At 35.4% G+C, this 23,952-nt stretch overlaps 1 protein-coding gene across 1 annotated transcript in view; it reads left to right on the top strand.

Annotated features, from left to right (window-relative positions):
- KDM5A (lysine demethylase 5A) overlaps nt 1-20,778 on the top strand; it is a 99,906-nt gene extending 79,128 nt beyond the window's left edge. The window contains exons 24-28 of the mRNA XM_044679413.1: nt 896-1,039; nt 8,052-8,211; nt 11,583-11,803; nt 13,050-13,460; nt 18,947-20,778. Coding sequence (XP_044535348.1) covers nt 896-1,039; nt 8,052-8,211; nt 11,583-11,803; nt 13,050-13,460; nt 18,947-19,153 — 1,143 coding nt within the window. The 3' untranslated portion in view covers nt 19,154-20,778. The remainder of the gene's footprint in view (nt 1-895; nt 1,040-8,051; nt 8,212-11,582; nt 11,804-13,049; nt 13,461-18,946) is intronic.
- Nucleotides 20,779-23,952: the final 3,174 nt, after the last annotated feature.

The raw sequence follows: 23,952 nt of genomic DNA, 5'->3' as shown, positions 1-23,952 counted from the left end.
AGATAGAAATACTTTAATTAAGCTATTACCACCACCACCCCCTCAGTGTAGAAACAGAAGCCTTAGAGAAGTATAAGGGGTAGTAGATAGAATTCTGGTTTATTAAGAAGTCTTTGGTTCAAGAGCTCCTCTGATACATACTGGGCAAGGCACCCATATTCTCAATGCTCCCAGGCAACTCTATAGAGTGGAAATTGCATAATTGGTGCTGACATACATTGATAGATAGGGAGTTTCAGAGAAAGAGGGTGGAGTAGAGGAGAAATAGAGAGGGAAAGGGAAAAGGGGAAGGAAAGGAGAGAGGAAGATGAGAAAGAAAAAACAACATAGTGTAATGTATCTGTATTTGAGTTGGGTGTTTAGCAGTAGAGAGGTTGGTATATTGAAGTATAAAGAGGAGAGGGAAGGTACATGAAGGGACTCATTTTTATTTCTTGGAAGTACAAAATAAATGTAAAAGTTTAATTTATATTCAGTTCATCTGCCTTCTCTTCCCAAGTCTACCAGGAGGTAATTTGGTTAGAGACTGCTACATGAATAGTAGCCAAAGAAAGATTTTGTTACACAATTATTTATTGGAGAAAATTGTTGTAACCGTGAAAGTACAGTTTGTACTTTGGACTATATAACTAAATTTATTTCCATATTGTGGAATTAAAGGATTTTAATTGTAGTTCTGAGAGTTGAAAGTAGCCTTATGCAGAGTTCTTTATAATAATATTCATTCTAATGAGAATAAGACTTTTTCTTGGCATTTTAATCATAAACATAGAATGTAATCATTAGCTATTGAAGCTATCCCCAGATTATTCCCTCACATGACCCTAAAATATAGTTCATTCCCACGGATCTGTTCAGAAGTTTTCTTTCTTTCTCCTGGCATTGTTTTCCTTAGGGACACCTTCCTGGCTTCCAGCAGTCTGCTTTTAATCGAGTGGTAAGCAGTGTGTCATCCTCTCCTCGGCAAACCATGGACTACGATGATGAGGAGACGGATTCTGATGAAGATATTCGAGAGACATATGGCTATGATATAAAGGTACTTAAATAGAGGTCATATTGAACATGGATACCTATTACACGTATTAAAAATTTTGAACACATTGATTCTTAAGGATGAAAAATTATTTTCTCAATCTGAGTCTACCCATACTATGAGAAAGATGCTTTATATTCTGTGTTTAGTTTAAAATTATACTGTCTTTAAAAATTACAATGTTTTAGTTACTCGTATTTGATGTTTAGGGCTTCTGGAGGAAACATATTTTTAAGTTCCTCAAAACTTTTGTGGTGTCAGTTTAACAATATTTTGTTTAGGGTTGTAAAAGAGCTTGTTTATTTTGTTTGACCCTCTTACTAATATCCTGACTTCATGATGTGAGTTATATTCAATGATTATATTGACATCAGCATTTTTATACTTATTCTTATCATTGGCGGTGATGAGTTAGAGCAGTGATGGGCAAACTTTTTAAAGAGGGGGCCAAAGGAAAGGAAATGCTCATCTGTCAGTCTGTTTCTAAGGCAAATCTTTAGAAGTTTCACTGTATTGTATCCTACTCATTGTCTTCGTCAGATTAGGAATAATGTTGCCCAACGGGATAGAACATTTCAGGGAGCCTGTATCTGGCCCGCACGCCGTAGTTTGCCCATCACTGGGTTAGAGTGTTAGCATTATACTGAATTGTTCCATTATTCATTGTTGTAAGTTGCCTACTTGTTTTTTAACTTTTTGACTAGCTATATTATCTGTGACTGAAAAGAATAATTTGCTGGGTCATAATGAGCCCTGTTTCACAAATGTGCCCATAATCAGAAAGTTGTTACTTTTTATTCTTAACATTTTTTTCCATGGTTACATGATTCTTGTTCCCATCTCCCAGAGATGACAAGCAGTTTCACTGGGTTATACATATATTACCACTCAAATTCTATTTCCATATTATTAATTTTTTTAATAAGGAAGTTATTTTTGTTGCATGAGGCTCCCTCCAAAGAACTACCAAATCCTTTAAAAAAGATTATTAAACCTTCTCTTGTTTTCAGTGTGTCAGATATGTGTGTACCATTTGGTCTTAAGTACATGAATTCAATCTGCAGTAAAATTCTTGAAATGTGAAACTATTAGAAAGTCTTTTAAATATGTCTGCCTATAAAATATTTTCATGAGGTAAACCTGAATTCTAGTTCCTTGTGAAAGAACTTTCAATAGTATGGATTATATAGCCTTTGAAAAAATTGGATTGCTAGTCTAACTGTCAATAAACCTGATCACCATGATCACATAAATCAAGACTGATGATAGGAATTTTTCTTATGCAATTCCATTTCATTTAATTACTCAGACTTGTACTAACAACATACCATTAAAATAATTAGTCTGACTCATATATAGATGTCCAGAAAGAATGACTTTTTAGCAAGCTCTCAGGTTCTAGTTTAGTGTCTGACTCCTGCTTTTTTAAACTGTCAAGGGTATTCATCTCATTATCTTTAGCTGAGGAGATATATAACAAATAGCTTTATAAAGGTTAACAGGTACCCTAAATAGTGTAGATTTCACAAACTATAGTATATATTTTGGGAATAGAATGTCTCTTGCTAGAAATCAAAGACCATTTCTGCTATGTAATGAGCATGGTAGGAAAACTAGTAACATCTAGAAGGGGTTAATACAGGTTTTAGAATGTACAATGTTCTTAATAAAATCTTTTTCATTTATTCAATAGCATGCCAATTCAGTAGCATTCAGAGAAAAAAGCTGATGTCTAGACCAAACCTGCTAAGGACTTTTTAGTTTTGGAAGCAGAGGCATACTTGGCATGTGTAATTTTCTGTAGCATTCTATCAGTCAACTATGATGTGACTAGACGCTCTAGTGGTGAACTTTACTTGAAAACAGTTTGGTAGGCTGAAAAGACAATCTGTAATTGATCATATATGACTCAGATGACTCTGAATCAGTTTTGGCCCAATCAGTTCAGGTGGACTATGGATCAAGTAGCTGACAAAGCTGTCAATTTTGATTTAGGAATATGTTGGATTAGACAGTCTGAAATACTGCTAACTTAAAAATTCTATGATTCTTGGCTAGGCTTTCTTGTATATTGGATGGTGTTAATTTGCTGAATTTCCCTCCTGGTTTTTGAGAGGATTCTAACAAAAAGTCTCAGACTGTGTCGTTAGCAGTAGTTTTGAAGTTCATATAGTGACAGAGTAGGGCTTCAGGATTATTTTACTTTGATTCTGGTATTCTTGAGCTTTATATTATTGCTTTTTTTTATTGTTCTTGTCCTATTAGGCATTTGCCTATTGAGTGACTACTTGTTTTGTAGTAAAGGTTTCATTTGACGATTCTGCACTGTGGAACATTTGGCTATAAAACTGAAGCCATGCCATCAAGCTGGCGATTTTTCCTTTTTTGTTATAATTTCTAGATCATAATTATTTGAGTTTAACACTTTTCCTTAGGGAAAAGGCTTTTTACTCAACTAAGAAAAAGATTGGAATAGTTTGGGTAGAAATAGAATTCTCATCAGTCATTCGGACAACTGTCATGCCATTTCTCAAATTGCCAATCAATTGTTGAGCATAGATGGTTTGTTCTTTAAGTGTCTTCTTTCATTTCACTTCCTCATTAACTTTGCATCAGAGGTCAGGGATGGTAATGCACTATTGGTAGAGCTGTGAATTGGTTTATTTTGTAAAGTGATTTGGAATTATGTAGCACAACTGACACAAAATTCCCATAGTCTGTAAGATTTCACTGCTAGGCTATACCTTAAGGTATATGATAAATGACAGAAAGAAAAGCTCCATCTATATACCAAAATAGTTACAGCAGTACTTTCTGTAGTACCCCAAAACTGGAATTGAAGCAGCTGCTCATCTCTTGGAGGACAGCTTAAAAATCTCTTGGTGATACATCAATGTTAATGAATATTACTGAATATAATGAATAAAGAGATGCATGGGAAGAATTTACATGAACTGATGCAAGATGAAGTCAGTAGATCTAGGAAAACAGTATACACAAACAGTATACACAATGATCATTAAATGGAAAACATTTAATGTTCATGTAAATGGACAACAAAACAACTGACTGAATGCTATGAAATTATGATGATCAAGTGTGGCCCTGGAGAAGATAGAGTTGAAAGCTTATTACTCTTTTCTTTGAAGAAATGGAGGATTAAGAGTGTAAAAACAGCATTAGAAATGACTAAACTTTCCTCAGTGGGTTTAGTTCTGCCAATTTTTTTTTCTTTTTCTTATAACAAGTGGCTCTCTAGAATAGGAAAGGGAGGAACTATAGTGAGATATGGGTGTGTTTTAAAAACAAAAGATATCAATAAAAATTTATTTTAAAAAACTTTTAAAGTATCATCACTTGCGCTCATAGCCACCTTTTGATGACTCAGAAATTATTTGAAATAGTGTGTTCAGTAATTTCTTGTTTACCATAATGTGTAACTTGGCAAAATTTTGATTTTTTTGAACATAATCTGGTATTTCTTCAACCCTCTTCCATTATTAGCACTGGTGCATTCTCTTTGAATGTTTACATTCCTCGGTGCTTCTGTGCACATGTTTACAGGATATCACATTGTTAGACATTTTGCTGATCCATTATTCTAACTGTCCTGTCCATATTAATAGAAACTTGTTTCAAGTACACATAATGTGCAAAATGACTAGTTTGAAAGAAGAACAGCTCCTAGTACTACCACAAAATCCTAGGAGACTCCACTGACTATTCATCCTAGAGTGTCTTTAATTCAGAGGCATTTTTATATTTGCCATTCCCCCCCCTCCCCCCAAAGCAATACTGAGGGAATCTCAAAGGATGTAGGTGTTCAGAGCATTGGTTCTAAGACCAGAGCAGCTCCAGTTAGTATCAAATCAGTTCCCTAAGTCTGTGTGACTTTTTGTTTTCATATTTGTTTTTCATTATTATGAACTTGACAAATCATTCTACATACAAAGAACAGGAAAAAAGATCATATATGAAACTAAGCTATTTTTATGCAGTTTTTAAAAAAGTGTCCCCTTTTGAGTTATATTTTCTTCTCTACTATGTATTCATTTATGTGTTTCATTGATGCTCTTTTTTTTCCATTCTGTTATTCTACCTCACTCTTTCCTAAGGCTGCTCTTTTCCCCATAAAAGCCCTCCCTTAGTAGAAATGAATATAGTTGGGGAGTAGTTGGGTGGCTCAGTGGATTGAGAACCAGGCCCAGAGATGGGAGGTCCTGGGTTCAAGTCTGTCTTCAGATATTTCTGAGCTGTGTGACTCTAGGCAAGTCACTTAACCCCCATTGCCTAGCTCTTACCACTCTTCTGCCTTAGAACCAATACACAGTATTGATTCTAAGGGAAGGTAGGGTTAAAAAAAGAAAGAAATGGATATAGTCAAAAACAAATCAGCTATGTTTTAGTTAAGTTGGTTGAGTACAGTATGTTCTGTACCTACTGTCATCATTACTGTGAAGATGTAGTAAGTGCCTTTCATTATCATTCTGGAATCATGATTGGTTGTTGTCTTGACCTGAGTCTTTGCAAGTTTTTGCCTTTTACAGTGTTGTAGTCAATAAATTGTTCTTCAGGTTCAGATCACTTCACTCTCCATCAGTCCATAGTTTTCCTCAAGCTTCTCTGATTTTGTCCTTTTCATTACCTTTTATGGTATAATAATATTCCATTATATTCTTATGTCATAATTTGTTCAGTCGTTCTTCAATTATTGTGCACCCGTACTTTGTTCCCAGTTCTTTGTTAAAACAAAAAAGTGTTGCTATAAATATTTTTGTACATTTTCTGTCTTAGAGCTTTTAGGGATATAAGCCTTGTTAGGGCATCACGGTTGCATGGTATAGAGAACCTTGTGACTTGAATCCAGCTTCAGAAACTTTCTAGCTTTGTTACTCTGGGCAGGTCATTACCTCAGTTTCCTCAACTGTAAAATGGAACAATAATCATCCATCTCAAATGTTGTGAAGATCAAATAAGATAATTTATATTTATAAAGAGCTTAGCAAAGTACCTGGCACAGAGTATATGCCATATAAATACTTATTCCCTTATGCTCTCAGGGTATTACTGGATCGTACTCCAAATTGTTTTCCTAAATGGATGGATCACTTAACAGGGCCACACCATTAGTGCACTAGCATGTATAACATGTCTTTCACAGTGATATAGTTCAATTTTTTTTTTTAATTTAAAACCCTTACCTTCCATGTTAGAATCAATACTGTGTATTGGTCCTGAGGCAGAAGAGCAGTAAAGGCTAGGCAATGGGAGTTGAGTGACTTGCCCAGGATCACAAGGCTAGGAAGTGTCTGAGGCCAGAGTTGAACCTAGGACCTCCCATCTCTAGGCCTGGCTCTCAATCCACTGAGCTACTCAGGTGCTCCTAGTTCAATCTTTTAATTAACGTTGTTTATCCTATAGCCTTTATGTGGGATTGACTTGAAATTTTCTTCCCTCCGGAGAATATATATTTATTTTTTAAAATGTATTAAATTTATTTTAATTTAAATTCGTTACATTAAAATACCCAGTTAATTCCTTTCCCCATTAGATGTATCATTTGACCAAAAAAAAAATTTAAGACATAGTTTATATGCATATAAACAATATCTTATTTCTTTTTATCATTCCTTTCTTTGGAGGTGGACATACGTAAATCATTCCTCAAATAATATTTCTCTTGCTGTGTATAGTGTTCTCTTGGTTCTGCTTATTTCATCCTTCAGAATTTCATGTAGGCCTTTGCATTGGCAACCTGAAAAAATACAGAACTACCAAAGTAGTTATAATAATGGTCTTTTTTTGAGATAGAAAGACTAATCTGGGAAGCATCACAGAACCACAGTCCTGGGACTTCCCAGAGAGTGTGTCTTTAATTTCTAAATTTCTGTTAAACTCTCTCCTGCCTTTCTTTTCATCATTCTTTTTTGGTCACTATCCTTTGAATAGGAATGAAATGTCAGATAAAAAATGTCAGATAAGGAGCATATATTCCAATTACTGATAAGAAGCCCCTGGAGGATAAGTTAGTACTTACTTGTGAATTCTCCCTGGTTTGACATTTTCTAAGTCAAATTCTCATATTGGGAGAATCCTTTAATCTCTTGGTGTTTCTAGGTTCTTAATTGGTGGCATTAACTGTGGACATAGTTTTCCAGAATTGCCTTTAAAACCTTTCTTCCAAGTACTCTTTTCCTTATCTACTTATGTCTTCTAAAGAGTTTCCAGGAATGTTCAATTTGAAAATAAAGATAACTTGAATTCTTGTTCTCATTCATCACATAGCAGACTATAACTTGATTGGTGTATCATCTGTGGCTTTAAGGTTTCAAATTTGGAGTTAAGTTTTACATGATTTTGATATTAATAGATAGAGTCTGTGCTAAAGAGCAACAAGAAAGATTCTAAAAATCAATCCTTCCCTCTTAACAATCTACATCTAGAATTTTACTTCCTATTTTTAAACAAAACTGTTTCTTTTTATGTTCCACAGTCACTTTACTTGTTATAGGAATAGCAACAACATTGTATTGTAAGCTGTAGAAAAACAATATACCTTATTGTAATTTTAGTATTGGATCTTTTGAGTAGATTTTTGGAGAAGCTTGTTGTTTTTCTTTTTTACTTAATGCTATACAACTTGCTTTTCTTCTCCCAAAATGGTTATTTGTGTGCTGCACAAAGTTGTAAATTTGACTTACATTGATAGGTTATTGATAGTTACTATTGGAAGTTAACAGTTCCGAAGCATTGTGGGATGATCAAATGTGATTGACTGCTACTAAAAGCAATGCAATGATCCAGGACAATTCTGAGAGACTTATAGAAAGAATGCTATTTACGTCTAGATAAAGAACTATGACTGTGGGAGTAGAAAAGCAAGTTGTATAGCATTAAGTAAAAAAGAAAAACAACAAGCTTCTCCAAAAATCTACTCAAATCTTTATTTAACAATTTATCTGTAAGCCAAGTTCAGTTATTGTATGGTGATATGTTCTCTGGGTTTCTTCTTTAGGACACTGCCAGTGTAAAGTCTTCTAGTAGCCTAGAACCCAATCTCTTTTGTGATGAAGAAATCCCCATCAAATCTGAGGAGGTGGTGACCCATATGTGGACAGCACCATCATTCTGTGCTGAGCATGCATATTCATCTGCTTCAAAAAGTTGCTCTCAAGGTAATATTCCTCTTGTAAATGTGGGATGGAGATGAACTTAATGCCAAAAAGAGAAAGACATTGTGTTAATGAAAGCTGATCAAAAAATGTTGCTTTAAAATTGTCATGTAATTGGTGATCAATGTACTAAATGCAATTCTTAGTTAGAACTACTAACTTGAATCATTAGGTAATGGTATAACAGATCAGCTGAATTTAGTGAAAGATAATCTGAAGATTTCCATTGTGATTTATAGTGTTATAAAATTTTAGACTAAGTCTAATAGCCCTCTTATTTTTTAATTATTTTTTCCCATGGTTCCATGATTCTTGTTGTTTTCCCTCCTTTCTTCCCTCCCCACTCTCAGAGCTGACAAGCAATTTCACTGGTTTATACGAATATGTTATCACTCAAATCCTATTTCCATATTATTTATTTTTGTAATAATTTTTTAAAAACTAAAACCTCAAATTATATACCCATATAAATAAGTGCTAAATCTTGTTTTCTTCTGAATTTCTACTCCCACAGTCATAGTTCTTTATCTAGACGTAAATAGCATTCTTTCTATAAGTCTCTCGGAATTGTCCTGGATCATTGCATTGCTTTTAGTAGCAGTCAATCACATTTGATCATCCCACAATGCTTCAGTTACTGTGTACAATGCTCTCTTGGTTCTGCTTATTTCATTCTGCATCAGTTCATGGAGGTCTTTATAGTTCTTATAGAAATCAAGCAGTTCATCATTCCATATATAGCACAATAGAATTCCATCACCGTCATATACCACAATTTTTTCAGCCATTCCCCTATTGAGGGACACCTCTTCATTTTCCAATTTTTTGCCACCACAAAAAGTGCAAAATAGCCCTCTTTTAAAAGATAGTTCAACTTATACTTTCTGTCTCCATCCTTGTGCGAGAGCCTTTTTTTTCTATGTAAACATTCTTAGTTTCTTTATTTCCTTGTAAGATATAGTTTCTCCACCTCTTCATTGTCCTTCTTGCTTTGGACAGTCTTCTTTTCGTTAAAGCATTTGTTTAAAAGGTGCTATTCACAATTTGGAACTATGCCCAAAGAGCTCTAAAAGATTGCCTGCCCTTCGATCCAGTCATAGCATTGCTGGGTTTGTACCCCAAAGAGATCATAGATAAACAGACTTGTACAAAAATATTTATAGCTGCACTTTTTGTGGTGGCAAAAAACTGGAACTGTCCTTCAATTGGGGAATGGCTGAACAAATTGTGGTATATGCTGGTGATGGAATACCATTGTGCTCAAAGGAATAATAAACTGGAGGAATTCCATGTGAACTGGAAAGACCTCCAGGAATTGATGCAGAGTGAAATGAGCAGAGCCAGAAGAACATTGTACACAGAGACTGATAAATCACACTGTGGTAAAACTGAATGTAATGGACTTCTGTACTAGCAGCAATGCGATGACCCAGGAAAATTCTGAGGGATTTATGGAAAAGAATGCTACCCACATTCAGAGGAAGAACTACAGGAGTGGAAACACAGAAGAAAAGCAACTGCTTGAACACATGGGTTGAGGCGGACATGATTAGGGATGTAGACTCTTAATGACCATACCAATGCAATTATCAATAATATGTAAATAAGTCTTGATTGATGACACATGTTAAAACCAGTGGAAATGTGCATTGACTATTGGTAGGGGGTAGAGGGGAAAGTAAAAACATGAATCATATAACCATGGGAAATTTTTCTAAAGAAATAAAATATTTAAATATTAAAAAAAAATAAAATAAAAGGTGCCATTCAGAACTAAACACAGTATTCTGAATATTTTCTGATCCATGTAGAAATTAGTGAGGTTATGAGCTCTCTTGATATAAATAACTCTATCTCCTCAACATAGGGATTTTTGTTTTATTTTTTTAAACTATCACATCAGTGAGCTGATGATGCTGGCTCATTGGGTCAATTAAAGCCTGCATATCTTTTCCCCATAAGCTGCTCTCCTTATGCAATTTTTAGAACCTCTCTAGTGCTTTACTTTTCATCTTGTTAAAATTTCATCACATTGGATTGTGTGGTAATGTAGTTGAAGAAAACAGCCCAGTAGACCAGGCCTTGCATCTTGTGGGTTGAGTAATTGGTAATTATATACTAACTAGTTTGTAAATTGGATATGGGGCTGATAATTGTTTTGTATATGTGCTATGACTATCATCTTTTTCCCAGTTTCCATAAGAAAAATTGTAGGAACAAGTGAGAAGTATTTGAAAGAATTTCTGAGGTACTTTTGAAGGTTCAGAATCCTTTTATTTGTTGTTACAAGAATATTAATGTATAAATTGCAGATTATAGAAAGTAGTACCCAATAATAATTTGCTTCTGCATCTGAATCTTTTTGGATCGTAACAACAGTTTACCATGTTCTTTTTGACAGTGAAATTGTAGCATTCTGAAACCTCAGACCTAACCCACTAAGATAAAAGTGAGTTTTATTTTTCTCTAGTGAAACCCACTATATCAATTAGGTCATATGCATTTTTATCCCTTCATTTTGAGGCTGAGTAACTTTGTTTTGAAGCATAACTATATCCTTATTATGGAGAGATAGATAGTAAGAGATTTCTGTATTTATTTATGGAATAAGAAATTAAAGTTTATACCAAGCCCACCACACCCTATTGCATGTAAACATTCAGGAGGTGGAGGGCTACTTTGGGGCGTAAACTCATGACAGTCAGAAGGGAGAGAGAAGGCTGCTTTTGGGTATAAATATCAGTCATCCAACTGCCGACTCCTAGTATTTCATAATAATTGTCAGCAGAAAACAATTACACTCCAGCCCCTTATTACAGAGGCCATGGAAAGGTCAACCATACTATCAGACATGGGCTACCTCCCATAGTGATTATTTTTGTACTGTCCAGTACTGTCCAACTTATTCAGCCCTTGCATCATTGGTTAGTACCTACCTATGTGAAAGATTTATGCATCCATTCTATTTTAATTTTGTCTGTATTTCTTTGTCACTATGTCATTTCTATGCTTAAAAAAGGCTATCTTCTAAGGCTTTGGGGTCTCTGGTTTTTATCTTGACCAGAGTCTGGCTTTTTATTGTGAGACTGGCCACCTCTCAATAAACCTATCATCATTTAGCTTGGAGACTGAATTGGTGTGATAAAAGATCTTGTGAATCTTTTTATAATCACTTTTGTATAGCTAGAAATTTGGATACAGGATGTTGAGGCAAGAGATTATCATGTTTATTTTTACATTAATTCATAATGGTATATTTGTATCTAATGCAGCTACCTGGATTAAGACTTCTGCTGTAAAAAATTTCTTTGTCACAAATATTATAGTTTTTCATAGTTTTTTTTTCTTTTCATTATTGTCTCTGCTTGCCAAAGGTTCTAGTACCCCAAGAAAACAACCCAGAAAGAGTCCTTTGGTACCACGAAGTTTGGAGTCTCCAGTGTTAGAGTTATCAGCTGGTGCTAAAGCCCAATTAGAGGAACTTATGATGGTTGGTGATCTCCTAGAGGTATCCTTGGATGAGACTCAGCATATCTGGAGGATTTTACAGGCCACACATCCACCCTCTGAGGACAGATTCCTACATGTCATGGAGGTACATTACTTTTAAATCAGGATATTAGGCCAATGGAGGTAAAGTCATAATAATAACTAATATTCATATGACACTTGAAGATTTACAGAGTGCTATATGTACATTTAAATTATCTCACTTAAACCTTATAGCATCTCTTTGCAGTGTAGGTACTAAAGGCATTATAGTGCCTCATTTTGCAGATGATAAAGCTAAGGCTTGATGAGACTTAAAAAGATTTCCTCATGGTCACAGTTATTAAGTGTTAGAAGAAGACTATATAAATCAGCCTTCCTGACTCAAGTCTGACACTATACCATAGTGGTTCCCAAACTTTTTTGGCCTACCGCCCCCTTTCCAGAAAAAAATATTACTTAGTGCCCCCTGGAAATTATGAAACTATTTATTGAACTCAGAATAGAATATAATACAAAAAAATTGTGGCCATCATTGCCCCCCTGGATCGCTGCAGCACCCACCGGGGGCAGTAGCACCACTTTGGGAATCACTGCTTTACCATACTGCTAAATATTGCTAAGAGTAACTTTTAGAAGGTCTAAAACATAAGCAATAGGTAGTGGTGAAAATAAAAGAGTAGCATATGTAGGAAGGGGAGGCAAGATTGAAGGGAATGGGAAGAGAAAGAAAGAAAAAAGAAACTTTTAATTAGGAGTGGAGCATTATCACTAGTTGCCATTCTCTGGAAACTATACTCTAACTTTTGTCTAGACTTAGTTTAGAAACTGGGTCTGCATAGTCCTAAATTAGATCCAAGCCAATTTTCAAGTTCCTTTTCATCAGTTTTTAATGCTTCACTCCTGCAAGTATTACTTTAGGATCCTCCCAAACTTCCCATCTGTACCTTCTTAAATGATTATTACTCCCATAGTTTTCCCTTATTCCTTCCGGCTTTTCATTCATTAATTCATTAATTGCATTGGTCTCTAGTTTTCTTTTTCACCTATGTCTTTGGTCTCTTTAGAGATCAATATCATATTTGCCTCTTGCTATTTTTTGAAAATATAATTTCAAGTTGCTTATTCCTTTTTAAGTTTTTTTTGGCTTTGCTTGTGAACCCATTTGGGCTTGTCTTTTTTTTTAAAATTCCCTTCTTTAGGAAGCCAAAAAACTTGGAAAGAGGCGTGTTTTATTTTGTAGTACTTGCTAATCTTCATTCAAGAGACCTAATTGCTTTTTTTTATTCCACATTGTGGAAATATTTAAAATCTCCCGATTTTACAAAATTTCTAATTTTATCTCTCTAAAGGATGACAGTATGGAAGAGAAACCACTGAGAATAAAAGGAAAGGACTCTTCTGAGAAGAAGCGAAAGCGGAAGCTAGAAAAAGTTGAACAGCTCTTTGGAGAAGGGAAGCAGAGGTCCAAGGAACTGAAGAAACTGGACAAACCAAAAAAGAAGAAATTGAAGATGAATGTAGATAAGTCAAAGGAGCTGAACAAATTGGCCAAGAAACTGGCAAAGGAAGAGGAAAGAAAGAAGAAGAGGGAGAAGGCCGCTGCAGCCAAGGTTGAACTTGTAAAGGAAAATACTGAGAAGAAGAGGGAGAAGAAGGTGCTAGACATCCCCTCAAAGTATGATTGGTCAGGAGCGGAGGAGTCAGATGATGAGAATGCAGTTTGTGCAGCACAGAATTGTCAGAGGCCTTGTAAGGACAAGGTAAATCCTAGCTCATCCCTACCTCAACCAGATGTAAGAGAGGAAGAAGGATTTTGACTTCCAGAGGCTAAGAGCTTATGAGAGCGTAGATGTAATATGACAGTCTGGTTTTGTTGCAGCCCAAATTGGCCTTCGAAATAATTTGCTCTCTGCATTTTTAAAATAAATCCTGGTAAATTGTGAGGCACCTAGGCCACTGGGATAACATTCAGTAGAAGAGTTTTTTACTCATTAAAACAAAGCAAAACTAGAGTACATTGGATGATCATAAAAAGGCAGATGCAAGGAGAAGCAATACAAACAACTGTTAGCATGCAACACATTTTCTTTTAGTATTCATTGTGAATGCAGCTTTAATTACAAAGCCAATTAAATTTACTCTTAATAGCATTGAGAATTTTAAAAAGATCTTTAGCATAAAGGTATCTGTAACAAGCCTAACAATTCCTCCTTTCCTTTGTTCCCTTTTGTATTGTCTGTCTATTCACCCCTGGATTTATGTGTATTTTCCCTTCTTTATAGTTGTCATAAATGTGAGTGCTGCTCTTTTGTTCCTCTGTTCTTCACGTCATATGTCTTTATATTTTTCATGATTGTTCACAGGATTATAAATCTAGAGCTGGAGCCACCTAATCCAACTCCCTCATTTTACAGATGAGGCAGCCCAGGGAGGTTAAAGTGACTTGCCCACAGTCACAAAGGATCAGAGGTGGGATTTGAACCAAGGTCTTATGAGTCTAGAGCCAGTGTTCTTTCCACTATACCATGTTGATCCCATGGCTATTGTTTTTAATTGCAATGTATTATTTTATTACATTAATTTAGCTTAATGTATTTTAGTCACTCCTATATTGTATATTGAGGATGTGGGATCATAGAATTTAGAGCTGGAAGATACCTTAGAGATCATGGAGTCCAATCACTTGATTTTACAAGTGAGGAAACTGAGACCCAGAAAGGTAAGTTAACTTTCCCAAGGTCACATAGGTAAAAAGTAGCAGAGCCAAGATTCAACTTCAGGTTCTCAGACTTCAAACCCCAGTATTAATTCTGATGTATCCTACTGTAAGTTGTTTTCTGGTGTTTTTGAAGTTACAAAGGATTATAAACATATTTGTGTAGATAGTTCTTATTTTCTTTTTTTTACTCATACTCTTAGGGCATATATATAATAATGGGATTATTGAATCAAAAGTTATGATTATTATACATTTAAGAAAATGAACCAGTTTTAGCGCTCTATCAGATTGCTTTCCAAAAAAAATCTAGCAATATGCATCACATAAGGAGCAGCTAGGTGGTGCAGTGGATAGAGTGCCAGACCTGGAGTCAGGAGGACCTGGATTCAAATTTGGCCTCAGATACTTCCTAGTTGTGTGACCCTGGGCAAGTCACTTAACTCCCATTGCCCAGCCCTTATATATATCTTCTGCCTTAGAGATATATTTGGTTTTGTTTCTGGGACAGAAGGTAAGAGTTTGTTTTTTTTTTAATGCCATCTCATATATATGCATCAAGTCTCACTTGTTAACAGAGTTGTTGAAAAGTGGAATGGATTGTCTTGGTGGTAGTGGGTTTCCCCACTTTTTGTTTCAAGTTGGAGGCAAGATGTCCTTTTATTAGGGATGCTATAGAGGGGATTTCTTTTGAGATACGAGCTGAGGTAGATAACCTCTGAGATCTGTCCAACTCGGAGATTGTGTGATTCTGTGCTTGTCCTGTCTTGCTGTGCTGTGTTATGTGAACCTTAGAACCAAATCTTTTTATCCGCAAATATTGAGCTAATAATAATATTGAGCTAACTGCTTTAGGAAATTGTGATTTTTAGTGGGTTGACCCTGAGAGATGATGGGAATGAAGCTGTTACCGTTCACTTGGTTGTGCCTTTCTGTCAGATTTCAAGCTTAATATTTATTATGTACCCTCTAAATGAACTGTTCTCTTTTGCAACCCCTTGCTTAAATCCTGTAAACTCTGGAGGCTTTGGGGAATATTATGGATTTTATGAAAGCCAGAGACTATTTGGCTTCGTTTGTTTCTTGGGGGCCATATCTGCAGTGGTCTTAGAGGTGGAAATCTTGACTCCACTGTCATCATTCATTTTCAGTCTCTGGGCTTGAGCCCAAATTTTATTTATGTTTTATACATTTCTTGACTTATTTTACTTTGACACAATGAAAGCTCAAGTAAACCCATTTACAAAGTACATTCCCTAAGAAAACGAAGCTAATTATTGATTATTATCTGAAAGGAGGGGATGTATACTTTAATTTGACCAGTATAATACTAACATCAACTGTCATAGTTGATTTTTGTTATCTCTTTACGTTGGCATTATTGACATTGTTGCAGTCACTTTGTATGTTGCTTTTAGCAGTTTTCTTTACTTTGCATAACTTTATATGTTTCTTTCCATGTTTTTTTAAACATTCTTAATATTCATCATTTCTTATGACATGAGAGTATTCCATTACATTCCTATGTTAGACTTGTGCTCAACCATTCTCTATTGCTGGGCACATATTTTGTTGCTAGATTTTTATTATCACAAATAATACTATTCTATGAATGTTTTTGTAAATAGTTCTTTTCTTGCTGTCAATAGGCTTAGAATATAATCCTAGTAATGAGATCTGATGTTTTCTTTTATTAGAAGCTTTATCTCAAAACGTAAGTGATAATAAAGATTTTAAATATATATAGAGAAAATGAGACTTTTTGATTGAAAATATTAATAACTGATTTGGGAGCAGTTATTACTTATGGCATTCAGTGATGTATTAATTTTAGGACAGTATTTAAAATTCAGTGGTAATAAAGACTTGTCAGGTACTTGTGATGTGTTTATTCCAGTTTCTCAATTCTAAAGTTCAGGTCCAGTAGTTACATGATGATGTTTTCATTAGCAAATGATAAGGATGTGCAATATATAAAGAGCCTTCGAGTCAGTACAACTTGATAAATTTACATGATTCTTCTTTTATTAGCATTAGAAGAAACTTTGATACTATAAAAATTTTTATCCATGTTATATTTATTCATTATGTTCCAGAAGATATAAATTTCTTATTATTCCCTCAATTAAAAATATGAAAGGGCAACATGTTATATACCACGTTGCTTTCTCTGGTAGGTTTCCCCCCTTTCTTGTTTGAAATAGCTTTGTATTATAAATTGAACATTTCTTCATCATCATTATCAGCTAATATTTGAGCAACTCACATTTTTTAAGTTCTTTATAATAATTTTTATTATTTTTTATTATTCTCTGTGAAGTAGTAAACTATTTTATTCTACCAGGAGCAGAAAAAAGGGGGAGTATTTGAAGTAATTTTTAAGGACTGAGTGACCAAAAAGAAATTTCAAACCCCATTACTCTTGAGTTTTTAGGCTGCTTCTTCTCACTGAACTTTTAGCTTTTAATTTCTCAGTCATTAGGTTCCTTTTTGAATTAAAAAAAAGTAGAATCCAAATTGATGATGGAAAAGCAAAATAATGGCTATGGCATATTTCAGAGAAATAAGATTAAGATAATCTCCCTACAAGTTAGCATATAACATGTAATTTTTCATTATTACCAGTGTAGCGGTGCTTCATAGGAAAACTTGTTCTTTGGAAAGGTAATAAAGGATCTTAACTCTGGGAAGGGATATCTAGCTAGCTACCAGGATAAAAAAGAACTGAACTTCTATTTGCTCTTGCCTGAAAGGGAAAGGTAAATTCATACTTGTAGATGATCTTCAGGAAACTGGGTCCCACTGGTTATGTAATAGTGCAGGATAAGATGTCAGGAAAAGTTCAGGACGTGGAAATGTAGGTAATTGATAACTCATTTGACATTTGGGCAAGCAATGAGTGGTGACAAACCTAGTTAAGAAAGTTAGAGTCAGAGCAAAGGTCTGTGGGTTAGCTAATAAAAAAGATAATATAATAATGTCATATCTAAGTGACCCAGAGAGACAAAAGTTCACCACTGTATTTAGAGTTACTGTTCTCATGTTCCAAATTGCCAACACAGAGCATTCTATTTGTATCTACTTACTATCCAATTAGCACCTTGTTAAATTGCATACATCTACAGTGCCTTTATTTTGCTTTGTTGCACAGAAGTGATTAACTCTCTTCTCCAGCTTTTACCATGTTTACTGCTGGGATAGGTACATTTTGATTACTTATTTGTGCTGCGCAGTTTGAGTTCAAAAGCTAGATTTCTTACAGAAAAAAAGGAGAGGATTTAGTTTGGGGAAGAACTATAAAAGATTTACAGCCACAATGATACTATAGACTTTTCTTCTAAAAGATATTCTGAGTTAATGGTGCTAATTAAATTAGTAAACTTGAGAAGCAGTGTGACAGAGGAGTAAACAGTTAGGTGTTGGAAACATAAGTGAAGTGATGTTGACAGTCCTGTTAGGCTGACAGATACCGGGTCTGAGAAACAGAAATTTTGTGGTTTGGGGATGGGGTCTGCAGGGCAGAACTGTAATGCAACTTTAGTGCTCAATACTGTCAGAGACTGGCTAGTGAAGATCTGCCAAAATACATCAGCTGGGTGCTGATGACACATTTGTAGGGAAACAAAACCACTTGAGATTTATTCTAATTTTGTAGGTATAGCAACTTTCATATAACTGCCCAGCTTTCTTCTTCCATAGTCCTTTTAGTGAAGAAATAGAAATTGTCTTGGCTGTGGGCCTCTCAATTATTCTGCTAGCATAACCTACAGAGCTTTTCTTTTGACAAGTAGCTTGGTATTATGGAATGGTTCCCCACTTTTGAGAATAAAGGACCCTTTTTTAATGTCAAATTTCACAGACGCCCCATATGATAATAGTTGCACTGTCATTGTTGGATGATAAAAATAGATATGGACAAAAACTTACTGATGATTCAGCAGTATTTTTAAAATTTGTATTTTATTAATTACAAATGTGCAGAATCTACCTCTGGAAAAATTACAGGATATATAGCATACATACATACATAATACATAAATACATACATGCATGTATACATACACTATTGAGTTATACTACATATCTTTATGGAGTTAAATGTAGAAGTCACAATGATTGGTGCACATATGGGTTTTTGGACTCTTTGCAGTGTCTGTAGTTTCTCAGATGTTCTTGCCCACAGGTTGGGAACCATTGGTATAGTGAATAGATTTTAGTAGTGAACTTGGGAGTCAGAAGACCTGGGTTCAAGTTCTGACTCTGCCATTTACTCACCATGTGATCTTGGGCAAGTTAGTTAACCTCTGTAAACCTCAGCTTCTTAGTCTGAAAAGTGGGGCTTATACTTGTCCCAGTTACCTCACAGAATTGTTGTGAGGATAAGATGAGATAATGGATGTAAATAAAACAGAAATTCTTACAAGACAATAGTTATTTAAAAAATAAGCTGTTATTTATTATGCCTTGACTTTACTTTCACCCTAGGGATAGCTAACTGTCCTAAAGCCCTCTCAATCTTATCTCCTACAGGTAGACTGGGTACAGTGTGATGGTGGCTGCGATGAGTGGTTTCATCAAGTCTGTGTGGGTGTTTCTCCAGAAATGGCAGAAAATGAAGATTACATCTGTATAAACTGTGCAAAGAAGCAGGGGCCAAGTAGCCCAGGACAGGCACAACCTCCTTCTTTCATAATGAGCTACAAGCTACCAGTGGAGGAACTGAAGGAGGCCAGCTAGCAGAAGCTTGGTTAGTTTAGAAACATGAGGGAAATGGACCACACTGAGACCCTTTTCATCAAGGGAGGGTGGTTTGGATCTACTCAGAGTTGTTGCTTCCAAAGATGAATGGCCTACAGCAGAGAAAGCCCTCTTCGCTTTTTCTATGCAGTGGGACTGTGTGAGCCACATACTGTACCAGCCCATCTATGCAGAGATGTCTTCTTTGGTATTCCAGCCATTATCTTAACTGAAGTGTTTCTCATGAGTGTGGTGTCCTGCATTGTGTTCAGAGACTTGATTGAGCAGTAGAGTGGCTAATACAGCTGGGGTGTGGAGTTGGCTTGGGGCCTATAGGTATTAGCTAGAGTTTCACAATCTAAAGGCAGCACTATTTGTAGGCATGTGTGGAACCAGAGTGCCTTAGGCCTGCCTGAATGTGACAGCAAGATAGCAGTCAGAATACCTTAGTCCCCTTCCACTGTTTCTAAGTATTTATATTCTACAGCTATTGAAGGGAGGGCAAATCTGCAGATTGTTAGAAGTCAGATGGAAAAGCAGCATATTGCAAACATCAGTTCCTAGTGCTTGTTTGTACCAAAAAAAGAAAACCTGGAGCTTCCCTTCAGCTGGGGCAGATCCCCCCCGAATGTGGAGAATGCCATCTCAATTCAGATGTTTGGTTAGGCTGGAGCTTGGAAAGAAGAGCATTTCTTATTTCCTCCAAGAGCAACAGCTTCTCTTATAGAGACTGGCTTTGAGGATTCTCAGTACCCTGGGCCTACATGTTGGAGAGGAACAACTACATGGACCCAGGATTCTACACAAAGAAAAAGAAAAAGGGCCAGATGGGTTGTCTTGCAGAGCCACAATGGTGCATGCTTTGGGCATAACATCCTTTTACAAGTATTCCTGTTACCACCAGGCTTTAGGGCATGATCATAAGCAAGACCACCATGTAACTGCTCACCTTGTAGTCCTGACCCATAATCTACTGTTCCAAACACTGGCTATTTCAGATTCTGGCCCAGAAGCAGCAACACATGATGCTGAGTCATGCCCTGGCTTCGACAGAAGATGTAGGATTATGGTACCTCTAGGTGATGAGGTCATTTTAGTCAATCCATTTTTAAAGAAAAGAACTTGTTTTTACTTTTTTCTAAATGTCTCTGACTACTGACTGTTCTATAAATAGATTATTTTTCCTTTTTTTAATATACATATATAAATATATATTTACCACTATTACCAGCAGCATACATACAGACAGTTTTCCACCATCAAAAACCCATTTGGGGGCTTGTTTTTTGTTTTTGTTTTTTGCTTCTTAAAAAGGACTTTCATTCCTTCCTTGTAGTACAAGGAGTTAGCAGTCACCTTTTCCCAAACTAGACTAACTAGACCTTCCATCATCTTGCCTGTGTTCAAATAGGTAATTACATTTTCTTCATGTGTTGGGATTTGTCCCTGTCTTTGGGGAAGTGCTGGTCTCACTTTAGTCTATGCTGTTTTGTATGTGAATGTCTGAAGCTGGCCAGGGTGCTGTATTTTCTCCCCTCCCACTATGTTTTCATTTCTTGTACAGATGATAGGCGAGTTGTAGAGCAGAGTCTACTTAGAAAATGAGCTGAGATTTAACAAAACAAAAAAATCCTTACTAAAAATAGTGTTTTGTCTTTGACTATTCTGCGTCTCTTCTATGTGTCCTAAAAGTAATGATCTTTGACATTTCAGCAGTTGAACTAAAAGGTATCTTGAAAAGGGCTATAAACTCTCTTTTTTTACCTCATTCTGTTTAATAGGAAGCTAGTGGCTACTACTGTCCAGTTACCATTTGAGTTAACATAACAAAAGAAAATTTTTATAAAATCTGGTTTCCCTAAAGACATTTTCCATGGCATGCCATCTTTCCTAGTAATTTCTCCCTTAATATTACCATATTTTTAGTCTTGTGAATTAATAGCAGTTCATATTTTAAGGTTTTATCAATCCTAAATAAGGAAAACATAGTTGTGGTTCAAGATTTAATAGATGGATAATTTTATTTTTTACAATTTTTTTATTATGAACTTAATAATCATCAACATATAGATATTTTACATTTAATTCATGCATGAACTGTACAAGTTTTGTCCCTGCCCCTTACTCCTACATATAGGCTGTCAATCTCCTGTTACAAAGATAGAGAGGAATAAATGAAATATCTTGTGATTAATTGTTGATTATGCAGAGAAGAATAGAAAATAATTTTGAGAGTTGAGAATATGAGAGAAATCCTAACAGTTCCTATTATTATGGCCCTCTGTGTAAAAGTCAAAGAACTACTATGACAATAGAAATCTCCAGGTTAGATGATGGCTGCTTAGAAATGCAAGTTTCTTCTCATTTCTCTTGTTATGCTCTCTAGAATTTAGCTTTTTCAAGCAAGCCATAAAAATGTTTAGTATGGTGTTTATTGAAGTTTCATGTCCTTTAAAATGGCAAGCCAAGAAGAGTGGCTCTCTAGAATGCGACTTCTGTCCCTCGGTGTACATATGTTGGGGATTGTCCCCTAGAAAACTCACAAGAAACAAAGTAGCCTCTAGCAATGTACTAATATAGACATCACCTGACTTTTATAAATATTTGAAATTCATCATTCATTTAGAACTATGAGATGATAATTCAGGTAAAATCTGAGAACTTATTTTGACTAGATTACAGATAGGGCCTTGAGTTAGGGAACAAAAAGTGAGGATTATACCAAGCTCCAATTTTTGGGAGGTGTAGAGGAAGTGAAAGCTAAGAGATATTTGTATTCTACTAAAGCATAATTTTAAGTAAGAAACTACTCGTTGATGTTACCACTTCATTCCATAACACTATAGATATTTTGGTATTGAAGCTTGATTTTTAAATGGTTGCTAACAGAAAATGGCAATTCATCATAGTTGAACTTTTGACGTGTTTATTCCTTTTTAAAGGCAGATCTCATTGCACATCATTTTGACAAAGGTTATGGAAAGTGATGAAAGGAAAAGTTTAAAAATGAAAAGATGAAAACAGTTAAAAAACAAACTGGTGCTTGGCAGATCTGTCAAATTAACAAGAAGATTTTAGTTGTTGCCTCATTTCTTACTTTTGTGCCTCAGAAAATGTTCATTTATTTATTACACACTTTAGATTTTAGATATAAAACAATCCATTCAAAGGATACTTCTATAAATTATTATTCTAACCAAGAAATAAGTCTGAATGGATTAACTAGTACTTGACATTAGTCAGGGTCTCATTCAACAAACTTCGAGCACTTACTATTTGTGAACCCCGAGGGGTTCATGAACCTTATAGTTGGTGAGATGAGAAATGTCAGCAAATCACTAATACAAATGTAGAAGTTGAATGTACAGTAAAAGGTATAAAGGGATACTGAGAATTCAGAGAGATATAATTTCAGAGCCGAAATCTTAATTTTGGGCAATAAAAAAAATTGAGAATTGCTTTCCAAGAGAAAATGATTGGCTACTTTTTTTTAGAGGGTTGGTGAAATCAGAGTTTGAAGGCTGAAAGTTGTATTAAGGTGAAACTTAAAAACTTGTGTCAGCTTTATGACATATTTAAAAACTTGATGTTGCAAGTTTTGTTGACTGCCAGATTGATAGGGGAAATGATTGGTTTGGTTTATTCTCTACTCTTCTAATTATTTTTTGTTCCTTTTTGATTCAACAAATGTTTGTGATCACCTGTTCTATGCAAGATATCATAGTAGGCACTAGGATACAAAAATAAAAGTCCCTTCTCACTGGGAGTTTACAACTTGGGACTAGAAAGGAAAGCTGGGTATTGTTAAATTCTGAATTATGCCTTTGTTAATTGTTGCTTATGGAAAGCAATTGGAATAGGGGTTAGGGGAGTGGTTTTAGAAGTGCAGGGTTCAAGTTCTGCCTCTAATACATTACTGTGTGATGAGGCAAGTTTGCAAGATGATTCTTCTGTGGCAAATGAGTAGGTAGGGAGAGATTTCGTTAGTATGAGTTTCTCACACTGATAAAATCCCATCCAGAAAAAAAAATGTTGGTAAAAAAAATGGGCAGAACCGAACATCTTAAGCCAAGAATTATAATAACTGCTTATGTTTGGAGGGAGTGTGGTATAATGGAAATAGGACCAGGCTTGGAGATAGTCCTGAATTCCAGTTCTGCCTCTGAATACTAGCTTTTTTACTGGGAGCAAATTACAACTTAGTGACTCAGGCAGCTTTCTAAAATTATATGTTGTTTCTTATTTTCATCAATGAATGGACGTTTCTGTATGAGAGAATTCCTTACCTCTATTTCAAATTATAGATTCAGAACAAAACAATATTTTTTTACTATCTAAACATTCCTAAAATGGAATGTAGCCTATAAATAATTCTTCAAGAGTTTCTTCCTAGTGAGCAGTGTTTGTCCTACTGTCTGCCCATGGCACATTTCTAGGGGTCCACAAAATTTACTGCCCAAAATCCTTACCACATGCTTTTGCCTTGCTTCAAAGTATCTAAATTTTTATCATGTGGGTATTCCCTGTACCAATGCAAATCACATTTCCTTAACGCCTTAGGGGGAGGAAGAATAGTGGGTGTTTTTAAATAACCTGGCTTCTGACTCCTGTTCCTCCTCCCTGCATTCCTCCATCTTCTTACTACTCCTCAACTTTTCTTTCTTCTCAACTCTCTTCCTTTAGGTCTTACTCTTCCCCTCTCTCACTCCTACCCCCCAGCTCTGAAATAGAGAATTTAAAATATTTTACCTAGCTGAAGTATGCTTTGGATTAGGAAAATCTGTTGTAGGACATTTTCT

The sequence above is a fragment of the Gracilinanus agilis genome, chromosome 5 (assembly GCF_016433145.1).
Source record: "Gracilinanus agilis isolate LMUSP501 chromosome 5, AgileGrace, whole genome shotgun sequence".
Taxonomy (NCBI): domain Eukaryota; kingdom Metazoa; phylum Chordata; class Mammalia; order Didelphimorphia; family Didelphidae; genus Gracilinanus; species Gracilinanus agilis.
This window is presented reverse-complemented; position numbering and strand designations above follow the sequence as displayed.